This window comes from Clinocottus analis, unplaced genomic scaffold, assembly GCF_023055335.1.
Source record: "Clinocottus analis isolate CAN_PGR_092001 unplaced genomic scaffold, fCliAna1.0.p SCAF_20, whole genome shotgun sequence".
Taxonomy (NCBI): Eukaryota; Metazoa; Chordata; class Actinopteri; order Perciformes; family Cottidae; genus Clinocottus; species Clinocottus analis.
In genome coordinates this window covers 9,021,243-9,033,974 of record NW_027175932.1, presented here as the reverse complement: position 1 = coordinate 9,033,974, position 12,732 = coordinate 9,021,243, and the positions used below count along the sequence as shown (strand labels likewise).

Here is a 12,732-nt window from a genome sequence, read left to right as displayed (position 1 = left end):
GTGTGCTCTGACTCAGCACAACCTCATGGGCCTCAGAGGCGGCTGACTCTTTTATTACCTAATCCAGTTTAGGAGATGAATCCGGCCCGTAATCTAATTTCCCCGCTATATACATGAATCTCTGACTTTAGCTATAACCACGGCTTGCAGGTTACGCAGCAATGAGAAGAACGCCCACACAAGACAGCATTTATACCCGTCTCATTTCCACTAATTGCCACTGTGGATACTCATCTCGTGGCTCCTCCTCTGCCTAATGGTTTGATATTTACAGCCTCTAAGCGCAGCGAGTAAAGCGCGGTGAAAGGTCGCTGTGGTTCATGACATTCTTTTCTTGTGCTCTCCCCCGTGGACGTTTTATAGATGAAAGTCGGTATGAAGCTTTGCTTCCGATGTCCGCTTTCATCTTTCTGAAGTCTCCAACCAAACCTTGCTCCGTGCCTGATGGCGCCCTTCAGGCATGAGCCAAGCCAGGCCACAGCCCTGCTTCAGGAAAACAGGTAAAATACCCAGCAGCGCCCCGGACACATGTCCGGCCGGACACCGGGACCAACCGAGGTGAAAGCTCAGCGAGCAAATCCCTCAGAGATACCGTGTCACGTATTGTTTCATTTTTCCTTCAGCTCACAATCCTAACATTTGCCAGGCGATGCTGCGCGTTTCCACAGAGCAGAGTCTGTATTTGTTCAGCGTCTGTAAATCCAGCCGTGTTAAATGAGCCTCGCTGATTGTCTACCAGCCATGTCTCACTTTCTCCTTCCTTTTCTCATTTATTGATTTTTCCCCTTCCATGTAATCAAACCCAAATGCATCGTACTCCGCCCCCTACATTTCTCATACAACTAAATCAGGCAGCAAAGTTGAATCACTTTATTATCCAAGTTTCATTTTGACATCGTCAGGCATAACTCAAGTAGAGGCACAAGGGGATTTAACGTGTGGAAAGCGACACTTGACACCATTAAGGCAGCAATCCACTCCGGGGTTTATGGTTGTGTAGGAGGAAGACTGCAAATAAAGTAGAAACTAAAGGATCGTCAACAGGAGTTCTTAAGGTCAGTGCACCAATAAAAAAAGCATTGGGAGCGTCTTGAATTCACGACAAGCCCCTTTTAAGAAGCGTGGCAAGGACGACAGCTCGAAGACTTGAATGTGCTGTATTTATGCAGCGCGAATGACTTCAACTTGAATTAATTTGTGTAAATGACCAGCATGAGGCACAGTGCAGCGACAACATCTAGAGATATTATACAGCCTTCAGTCCAGGTCTTTGTTCAGTTCAGGAAGAAATGCATATCTGGAAGGTTTGAAAGTGATGAGGGAAAGAGTCTCAGGTTGGCTGCTTGGTGATACCGTCGCGTAACCAGAAGGTCACCAAGGTCATTGTTCGTCTGTCCTGTTGAGTTCCTCCCCTCTCACACAGTTTAAGTCAATTACTTTCAAATCCTCAGATATAAGCAGTATATGAACTATACACACATTTATATGTAAAAAAAAAAATAAGGCAACCGTAATAAAGATCACCCCAAATCCATCTTCGAGGCACTTTGAGACACCGATGAAAATCATTACACTTTGTAACAAAAGAGATAACCAGAAACTTTTCCACAAAAAAAAAAATAATGCAGTAATGGCAAAATAGTATCCAAAAAGATATATCACAGCCCCAAAATATAATATATTTATACAAATACACACAATTTGGTCGTTTACCTTCATCATATATTAAGAAACCACAGCCACATACTAAATATTGTTAAATTCACCATAAATGCAATTTCTCGAACCATAACAAAAAAAGAATGCTTTTTGTCGATTTTCATTCCCTTATTTTGGGTTACACAATATACTGTTGAGTCTATGTTTTGATATTATGTTACCAGCACAATGTCTCTGGATCATAGCAATTAAACTTAATGCAAAAATGTATTTGGAAGTTGAATAACCTTTCTGACAAAAGACCACATGTACTCATGAAGTAAAACTCATGTGCATGTTTCTGTATTGTAGGTTCACGAGTATAATTTGTCCTATAAACACCTCGTACCCAGCTGCTAAAACAAAAAAAGCAACCAGCGTCAAACTGTACACGTCAATATCTGTCGTTATCTAAGAGTGCACCAGTTTAATGCCCTGCCCAGTGTCCAGTACAGCTGGTGGGAACCACGCCAGCTTACACCTCCGGAAGCAGCGCAGGAACACGCTGCACAACCAGAACAGGTTGAGGCCACAGCACCAGTTGGAGAGGTGCACCATGGGATACGTAGCCCTGGGAAAGTGGGTCTTCCAATGCTTGGCCACGTCACTTCCAGTGGGCAGGTGAAGCGTGTAGTCGCTCCAGCGCTTGGACACGCCATACGCGGCCGTCACGGTCCGTCCCTTCTCCGACCACTGGGTGTCGCAGTCCGGGTTGCAGTTGAACTCCACCCATTCCGACGTGAAGTCCCCGAGGAGGGGGGTGTCTCCCGCCTCTGGGTCCACCCTGATGGCGGACAGCTCCGCCCCCTGCACGGCGACATAGATGCCGTCCATCCTGCGGATCTCCTTCACCCACGGGAGAGAGTTTTCAGTATCCAGGACGAGGATGAGACGGGAGAAGTGGCCCGCGTTCCTCTCCTTCCACAAGTCCAGCAGCTGGGCCAGGGGGAGGCTCTCACCTCCTGCAGGAGAGGAGGAAAGAGGAGGAGCAAAGAATAATAAAACATCGATCATGTTAGTGTCATTTGAACATTAAAAAGGTTTTCTTGAAGTACATATAATTTGCATTTTACTGAGCGAAAACTACAGTCACCAAAGTCACTTATAGAGATTACCAGTGATGGTTATTGAACCAGTGTTGTGTTCAAGGACGTTGATGGACACTGTACTGTGGATTTGCAGCGCTCAGACCTGTCAACTTCCACTTGAGGGACGGCCTGTCTGACTGCTGTCATCACAACCCCACGAATTGTACGAGGATGCCTATTTTCCAGATGGCAGAGTAGGAACAGGAGAGCTGTGTGGTACCTCGGCAGCAGACGTACCGAATTATTACCTCAATACCATCATTGACTGTAGTAAAGTGCAATTTAGGTAAATAGGAGCCAAGGAGAAAAACGACTCCTAGTGTTGGCCACAGAGCAACTCCACACAGGACTGATTTATATCTGGGTATGAAATTGCTCTGCTTCCACATCTCTAAAAAACAAGCCGATTTAGAGACACTTCTATTGCATTACTAAAGCAATTTGCAGGTGCAGATCCACCGTGATAAACAGAGTAAAGCCAAACTAGTTCTTCCATGAATCCCTGCGTAATTTTAGACTGAACAACACTGTCACATAAACTTTTTATAATTGTGGTGTTAATAGGACTTGAAATCTGCAACTTTTCGCAATTCGGATTTCTGCCAAAACAAGCCCACTTCTTCCAGAACGTGTACAATTATCCACTGAACACCGACTGAAAAAGGTCCATTCAGGATGGTGACAGAGGGAAGTGATTATCTTTTGAATGGGGACTTTTTTTTTTTTCCCACCCTTGTTTGCAGCGACACGCAGAGAGAATGCGCCAAGTAATCTCTGAACAGAGGCGCTTGAGCTGACGCGCTGTTAACATGCTGCGATTCTCATTTCTGTTGAGGGAGTGTCACAGCAGAGCGGCTGAACCCGTCACAGAACCAAACTGCTGTCTTTCACAGCGATTCTCAACTCTTTTGGCTTACTCATCCGATCCCTGCATATTGCACTCTGATTAACAGAGAAGAAGAAATGAATGGAAATCGGACTGGAATGAAAATTGAGGCAGCAGAGAGAATACCAGATCGACCTGATGCCTTCTGACACGACGGCTTCTTTTGTGTTATTGTTGTCATGAAGTCTTCAGCAATTACTGGCTGTTAATTTGTGATTACGCTAAGCCAACTTTAAAGAGATAAGAGATATCCAACACACTTTTCATTGTGAAGATTGAATCTTTATCATGTTGACAAAAACATCAAATGATCTGAGCGACTGATGCTCTTAGCATCCTGCAGGGGCGCTTTGAAAAGAAAAAAATGAAACAGCAAATGCCAAAATAAATGATTCTTGCTTTATGTAAAAGTCAACGTCACTGTGCTCATCTTCCTGAGTGAATTAAAAGCTAGGTCATCATCGCGTTACATTTTCTGAAACTCCCATTGCATCTCAACAGCAATCAAATCAAATGGTCAGACAAAAACAAGACACAAGACCTAGCCAACGAACAATTTCAACGTGACCCTGTTGTTATTATACTTATAGCTTGCTTTTGACTTCTCGGCTCACTTGCCAATTACTTTTTTCACAGATACTCAATCTCAACATGTGATGTTCGGCTGTTGCACCTGACTCGAAATGCAATTATATATTTTAACCAAACCTTAATTTCCTTTCTAGAATCAGTCTCTGGAATAATAGGTCAACTCTACCGGTGATAGAAATGTCGTTTGAAGAGTAGAATGGTTTGTTCAATGTATTTTGGAAGGTAAGTGCTCATATCTTGTTCCTTATAGTCGCTATAATCAGTACATGAAATATGCTACATAATTAAAAATGCCCTGACCCGAATGGTAGTATTGTAGACAAATGAAATAACATTCTGCTGAAATAGGCATGAAAATCCCATGTCTAAGTTTCAAGTGTACATCCACAGAAATTGAGTGGGCGAATAAGAGACTTCACTGTGACGACTGATCATTTCCCAAGAAGCCAAAGTAAAAGTAACAACAAAGTGGTGCTCTTACCAGTCAGAGCCCAAGCACCGGTGCCTTTGTATGTATGCCCACTGTAGAAAATCAGATAGGTGTCGTGACGGGGCCCGTCTTCCGTGCGAAGCTCCAAGAAGCTGCGTAGCTTGGACTGCAAGGCCTCCAGAGTAACGCCGCTGGTGTGGTAGTCGCAACCAAACGTCTGGATCATGTGGTGGGAGAAGAGGCGCTGCACGTTGTTCAGCATACCCGTAGAGCGCATGTTCAGCTGTTGTACCTGCTCAGGTGGGAGGAGAGTGGGCTGGCCATCGGCGCTGGATGGAAGAGAGAGATAAGAGCATGTGAGAAAATACTCTGATTTTGATCTTTTTTTTCAAAAAAAATCTTCGAGAAAGAGAGAGACTCAAGTTAGGTGGCTTGTCAAAAGCAGACAGATGGGGCGCAAGCAAACAGAGCTGTGAATGAGTGAGAAGTTGATAGTTTGACACACTGAGAAGACGAGACAGAGAGCGGAGGAGTAGCAGTCGGCGTCAGCGGGTAGAGAGAAGACAAATCAGAAGGATGAGAGGAGATGGAAGAGGTAGGTGTGGTGGATCACTGCTGAAGGAAATGACATTAGCCTCAGGGAAGTAAAGGAAGTCAAGAATAAAAAGGACGTAAGAAAATGGCAACAAAAAAAAATAAAAAAAAGATGAAGGGATATGCAGGGGAAATGAGCAGGGTGACAAGAAACCAGAATGGGAACAGAGGTTAAAAATAGTTGAGTGGAAAAGTGATTTGTATAAAAGTGTGTGCGCGACTGATAATAACAAGTGGATGATAACCGAGAGGTCGCGCACGCACGCGCAAAGTCAAGACTAGCATCTACTCATGGCAGCCATACATTTCCCTCCCGTCAATAGACTTGATGTTATTCATGGCCGAGCGGATGGCAAAGCCATTCGTCACTCTTCCAGACATCTGCATAACTCTGCCATCACATTATGCTCTCTGCCCGTTATCACCTTCAACCTCACCTTGAGAAACGCAGGTGGAAGTTTGTCTTTATGTAAATGCAGAGGCCTCTTTCCTAACTTTCCATGTTCTGTGTCTGCTAAAAAATTAAGAAATATATACTACATATGCGGTGTTTTGTCTAGGTTTACAGCTTCAGGGAGGGGTAGGGACGGACATACTACATAGTGGTACACCACAGTATTACATAATGGTACCTCACAGTATTACATAGTGGTACCTCACAGTACTACATAGTGGTATCTCACAGTATTACATAGTGGTACCTCACGGTACTACATAGTGGTAACCCCACGGTATTACATAGTGGTACCCCACGGTAATACATAGTGGTACCTCACAGTATTACATAGTGGTACCATCAGGTTGTATCAGTATTAGTGGCTGCAGGAGCTGCTTTCCTCTACAAATATTTTTAAAACAAGGTTGTTGATTTGAAGTCATGCTCAATGTGGAGCTTAGATCTGTCTGCTGACGAGAGACGCAACAGCAGAAAAAAACAACCTCACGGAGATCTCGTAAAGATCTGTCTTTGGCAAAATGTCAAGAATTGCTGAGTAGCCGATTAACCTATGAACGGCATACGGTAAACATTTAAAATCGGCATTTCCTCTTGTGCCACACCTGTAATAAAGCCTGCCCCAGTTTGATAAACACTGACATGGTGGAAACAAGGTATTCATTTATTTTAATGACAACCACAAAGTGTGTAGGCTTTGTCACCGCAGTGCATTTTTCAGGCTTTTGGAAGGATATTTGCAGAGCCTCTCGATATGCGTGCCGCCCCTCTAATAATACGAGAGGGGAAACACTGACATGGTCACGCTGCAACCTTTGCATTCCAAGCTCACCGTTCACCTAAACCCATCTAATCTTCTCACATCTCATGGCGCCCAGGGGAGCGAAGGCTTGTAGTTTGAGAATTCAAACCACATCTTCCTCAGTTACACACTCTCTCTTTCATCATGTCCTTTTCTCCACAGCTCTCTCAGAGCACCAACCCTCCTTCCCCTTTCTCGCAATTCCTCCCCTTTCTTTGCTCCGTCTGTCCCTTTTCGTATTTTACCACCATCCCTTCTCACTGTTTACAACCTCAGTCCCCCCCCCCCCCCCCCGCAACCCCGTCATCTCACCCTTCCTGTTTTAGACAGCACACCTCCCAGTCTCACCCTCATCTCTCTAATCTCCCTGTGGGTCTCTTGTCGTTGTGAAAACATGATCTGCAGCCATCAAACAGCCCATCCCCAGCTCAGCTCATTCCCATCATGCTCACAGTCCTCCAATGGACCCTGCATACAGAGCGTCTATCGCCCCAACAGGACATGGGCCTGCATCCAAAAACCACCTGGGGAGTTAAACATTACGGCTGGCGTCCCCTTCTAAATGCGAGCGCTAACCATCAGCTAAAAAGGTTCAATATTCACAGAGTGGTCATATAGATATATGCACACTTGCCAAAAAAAACCTCCAATGGCTGGATGGAAACACTCATGTATAACTTATGGCTCATAGCTCTCGCTGCTTAGGAGGAGGAGATGTGTCGGCATCATCAAAACTATGCAGGCGATTGAATAAAAAAAAAAGAAGAAAAAAGCACTTGGCCAACTAAAAGGGCGCTGGGAGAGGCAGCAGCAGCTAATGGCTAACTGCTCCAGCTGAACAACTTGGTATTCTGCGGAGGGCGCACTGGGTTGATCCCTTAAGGGCCCAAACATTAGCGGCATGTTTATGCATAGTTATTGGCCTATTTATCCAGTTGGTTTTGTGTTAACCGAGGAGGGAGTTGAATGAGCGATCGTATTTACCCGCGCCTCTGATGCCAAGAATCGGCTTCAACATGGGGCAAATGTTTATCTGTAAATGAGGTGCGTTTGGTTGCTGTGTAGTCTGTGTTGCATGAGTCAGGTCATCTGAAACATTGACTCATTTAGTCAATTGACAGTAGGGATGAAAAAATAAATAGATAAAGTAGTTTATGGGCAGAACATTTTGATAAATCGATTAATCATTGATGCAATTTGTTGGCGTTTTTTTCTTTCCTTTTCCTTATGTAATAATATACTTCTTGGGATTTTACAAGTTAAAGAGAAAAAAAACGTATGGATTTCTGCTTCTACTGTAAAAAATAGAGATATTGGATGGCATTTAACAAAGACTCAAACTCAAGATAGTGATTATTAAGCCCCAACAGACCAGTTTTGTTATCATTATAAATGTAATATCTGGGTTTTACTGTGACAAAACAAGACATTTTAAACGACATTACCTATTATGCTAAATTGTTGTACACACAAAAAAAAAACATCTCATGGAATAATGAATAAAGCTATTCAGGCACCCGGACATCTATGCAAGTTTGTCTGCATAAGTCTGCCTGCATCTTGTTTTTCTGTGTTACTTCTCTCTTCAGTACCTGCAGTAAGCAGTAGGTATGACCAAGGCGTAGCCAACACAGGTTCCCCCCAGGCAGCTGCCGAGCTCGTGAAACAAGCCGTGGGTGAGCGACTCCAAAGGCAGCACCACAAGCAGAGCGCAGAGAAAGAGGCCGTTGGAGGGCTGCAAGAAGCAAAGGAATCAGAGTCACTTTCATTCATCACTTACCGCTCGTACCAAAGCAAACAGGCCCAGCTAATTGGCAGTGACACTTTGCACGACAGTTATACATTACGGGACTGACAGTGTTATTACAGCAGGACAAAACATGACAGGACCTAAATAAATGAAGGCAAGATGCGTATATGACAGCAGCCTAAACATACATCACAAAAGGTACAGCCAAAACACAATATTTAATGTTGTGTACAAGCCTGCACATTCAGTCGTGTAGTTTTTACTCTTTAGCTTTTGAAGCTTAAAAGTCAACTTGCCTCATACAAAATTGCACAATTCTTGCACATACACTCAAATACTCAGGCCAATCACTTTCTGGAGTTACTGTGTTGGTATGCGATGCAATGCAATACGGCATCCTCAAAAAGCTACTCTGATTTCATAGCATGGCAATGAATCCAAAAATGCAAATCAATACGTGCATGGCTAAGTGGAACCACACTCGAGTTTGCATAATCTACAGCCTAGAGTGAAAAATGGGTTACACTCATTCATTGAACTTTTATGAAGTTGTTTACGGCTTAAATGTTAAATACTATTCGGCAACAACTGAACATAGTATTAAAAGCAGAGAAAGCACAATATAGTAGAAAGGGAGGAATTTAAAATAAAAAAAGGTAAATGGAGCAGTGGTTCAGTTCTCACAGATTGAGAATTGGTTTGCAGAAGTCGACCTCAAGCTATGGGAGTAGGGGGATGCTCACGAGGAGCTCTGCAATAAACAGCAATGCACTACCAAGCTGACTGATAATTAGGAAAGTCATTTTGATACAATTGCAGAAAGGCAGTGTTCAATTTTCCAGTCAGTCAATCTACACTTTTAGATGCATTTCCACAGAGACTTTTGAAAGGCACATATAATACATACAATATCAATGCATTATAAACACACGCACACACACACACACATCATTTGCTAGCTTCAAGGTCTGTAGTTAATGCTGAGACTGCATTAGATTGTACCAACGATGTTGTTATTGTGCGTGTGAATAAGCGTTACATGGATTTAAGTGGTTGGCTATATATATTATTACTGTATTCCAACAGCAAAAGGTAAATAAAAAGCTGTAAAACAATCAAAAACAACACATAGGAGCTAAACACAAACTGGTATATGAGTGCAGACAGCCCACTTACTCAGGCAAATTTGCAACTGACATCAACAATGTGCAGATTTCAAATTAGGACTTGGGCCCATGAGGCTCTGACAAGGTAAACGTCTAATAAGGCTAAATAAGTTATTGCTGCTCTTTATTCAAGTAGATAGGGATATTAAAGTGCTAATTAAATTGGTTCTGCATGAGAGCAGAAGTGCCTCTGCTTGGGGAGCAACTACTAACTACAGAGTGCCACTGGCATCTCTCCTCATAGTTTATAACATGGGGTAAATTATATGTTTATAGAGCCCTTTGCATGAAACTTAAAGTGCTATAGCTGTAAGAGGAAGACAACGTGACCCTCACCATGATCTATGAGGTTTTCTATGAAAGACTTTCTATAAAAGATTCTGACTTGCTAAATGCACCCAAGAGATGTGACTACAAAACATGACTAGAATGAAATACCTTATTGTACTAAATTATCTATTGAAGCTTCGCAAACTTTCCTGTAATAGTTTCTTATGGTAATAACATTTCTGATATGAGTTAAAGTAGTAGTATTCTCTTGTGTCTCCTACCTGCCAGGAAACGGCTCCCAGTATGACCGTTGACAGCATACTAAAGAACACCAGCCGCTCTGAAATGAGGCAGAAGTGTCGGATGCCCCTGGAGGCCATGACTTGGTTGAGACTCCGGCTTCTGGATCGCTGAGTATGCCAAGCTTTCTGACAGTCACTCAACTTAGTGTGGAAGCCCCATATTGTCATCAGCAGAATTACGTGGCAGATGAACCAGAAAACGCCAAACAGACAGAAGCCTGGAATCACCAGATACCAGAGCTCCAAGTCGCCAAGCTATGTAAGGCAAGAGAAAAGAGACAAAACACAGACTCCACATTTCAAACGGAGTCATACAGAACACTGTATCATTATTCATAAATACTGTGGCATTAAGGGTTACAAATTGTACAAAGTTATTGAGATTGAAAGTCAAACGATAGTTCTAAACACTCACATAATGGACTTGTCAATTTGTGCAAAAGTGCAGAGTGTACCTTTAAGGCAGCCAGGACAAAGAAGGCCAGCTCAGTCAGACTCAGCGGCAGCAGGGACAGCCTCCTCCACACCCTCCCCATGGATAGCACTGGTATCCAGCGCTCGGTAGGCCCGAGCCCGCTGAAGTACACATCCAACACAGGCTCACACAGCAACCTGCCTAGGTAGCAGCCTAAAGCATAAGGGTTGGCTGTGATGCCTAAGGCCTGGAAAAACACCAGAGAGGTGACCAAGGCAAAACTGACCAGGTTAGGCAAAGCCAGGAGGGATTTCATCCTCAAGTCCACAATGAGAACCCCCAGGGCCGCTACCAAACCTATAATGGCCGCCGACTTGTGAAGAAGCATGGTCGTGCTGGCAATGCCAAATCCCAGGAGCTCCAGTAGCTCAGTTGATGTGAGCAAGGTGGGTTTGTAGCGGATGGAGCTGCATATTCGCTCAGTTAAAGCCCACATTGTTTTCATGATTATGCTGGCCAACAGGAGATAGTTGGCGACCAGTTCTTTGACATTTGATTTCAAGCTGGAGCTGTTGAGGAAGCAGAGGAGGCCGAGCAAGAAGCCAAACCACAGATGGAACAAGCTGAGACTCGCTTTCTTCATAGAAAAATAGTAATGGAGGATGCTGGCAATCCCCAGGACAAAGAGGCCGAGGATGAAGATGACCAGGATCATTGCTTCGCCTGTCACCTCCCAGCGCACGTACATGCCTACGCAAACCGCCACAAGGAGGTTGATGCTGGACAGGTAACCCAGGCAGCGCACAGATGTAAACATGTCCACCTCCTTGGGTTCAGTGACGGTCAGCACCTCTTCCTCTTCCTCCCGAGCCATGGCTGATTTAAAAAAAGCTTAACCAAATACAGTAAAGTTCTTCCAGTCACCTTCTCTAGACTTGCATATGGAGGACTACGCCTCTTAATGACATCATCCAAAATCAGCCCCTGTGGACAATCCAAAAAGCAGAGTTACTAAAGTTACAAAGTAGCTTTAACTTTAAATGTCACACCTCCTAGACGAATTAGTACATTACATTAAACACTCATAGTTAACGCTAATGTTAGATTAATTGTCGTTCTGTAGGCAGTTTACATATTCTTGACCTTCTGCAATGGCTTGATAGGAAGAAATAAAATAAGCTCTATGATTTGATAGACTACATTATAATAATATGGTGAACGTTAACACAATGACACAGCAAAATAGTGGAGATAAACTCATGAACGTGCTTAGCATCGTATCGAGCAAATGAAGCAATGTCTGAGGCCCTGCTGTCAGTTTGTGACGATGTGGCACTGCAGTCGGGAAGTTTGCTAACTTGCATAGCTTCCCTGCTGACTTCTCGTTACCTGTTTAGCTAACTCGTTTTAATGCGTTTTAATGCCGTCTCTTTGACTGTAAAAAATACAAAAGTAGCGACATTTACATAAACGGCACAGTAAGTGCTGTAAAAAAAATGAACACGTAAAGTCTTTATGGGCAAAATGTTACTTACATGTTGTTTGTTTAGTTAGATGACAGCAGCAACGCTTCCGGATTCTGAAGTACGGCATCTCGCAAGTATCAAAACAATCGAGCTTCGCTTTTCAGGCTGGGGCTTTCAATATACGTTTATTAAAGTACAGCTGACGTACACCACCAATCACCGACAACTTCATTTCACATTAAGCAGTAGAAACTGAAAAATCGCTACCTTTTTCCAACAATAATGCACTTCAAGAAACTTTGTGTATCTTTTGATGAGGCTATTTTGTTTACATCCTGCTTTGTTTTGTCAAGTGTGAAGAAAGTAGCTGCTGTATGGGATGAAGAGACTATGTGGACAAACATAAGTCAGAATCTGATAAATTGGCAGAAAAGCTTGTTGAAATAGTTCACTATGCTGTATCTAAGTTTGTTTTAGTGTTCATGGAGAATGTGATAATGAACAGCAGCTATTTGAAAATCAGTCTCGGAAATCATACTGTAATAACTTTGCATGGTTGATTTGCATGTGTTAAAACTTTGGAAAAAGGTTAATGATGGGATATATAAAATAATCTTTGTATTATATTAGCATGTCAAAGCATTTCTAGCCTTTATATTCAAACAAGATTAGAGCTATTGTTACTTACATTGCAGGAAATGAACAGGTGCAACAAATAATAATAATGAGGGCTCAGATGAAGTGTCTCAGTAAGCCATCATTCATAATACCAGCACTAGAGCTAGTGCCTTAATGTAAAGCAGCAATAATCAATCTAATT

General features: G+C 43.1%; 1 protein-coding gene across 1 annotated transcript; it reads right to left on the bottom strand.

Moving 5' to 3' along the window:
• Nucleotides 1-855: 855 nt before the first annotated feature.
• tmem168a (transmembrane protein 168a) lies at nucleotides 856-12,037 on the bottom strand. The gene is made up of 6 exons (XM_068585984.1): nucleotides 11,982-12,037; nucleotides 10,487-11,430; nucleotides 10,011-10,286; nucleotides 8,136-8,278; nucleotides 4,745-5,022; nucleotides 856-2,660 (listed from the first exon to the last, which is right to left on the bottom strand). Exons 2-6 carry the CDS (start codon nucleotides 11,318-11,320, stop codon nucleotides 2,110-2,112), a joined length of 2,082 nt encoding a protein of 693 aa, XP_068442085.1. The 5' UTR covers nucleotides 11,321-11,430; nucleotides 11,982-12,037; the 3' UTR covers nucleotides 856-2,109.
• Between the last annotated feature and the right edge of the window lie 695 nt (nucleotides 12,038-12,732).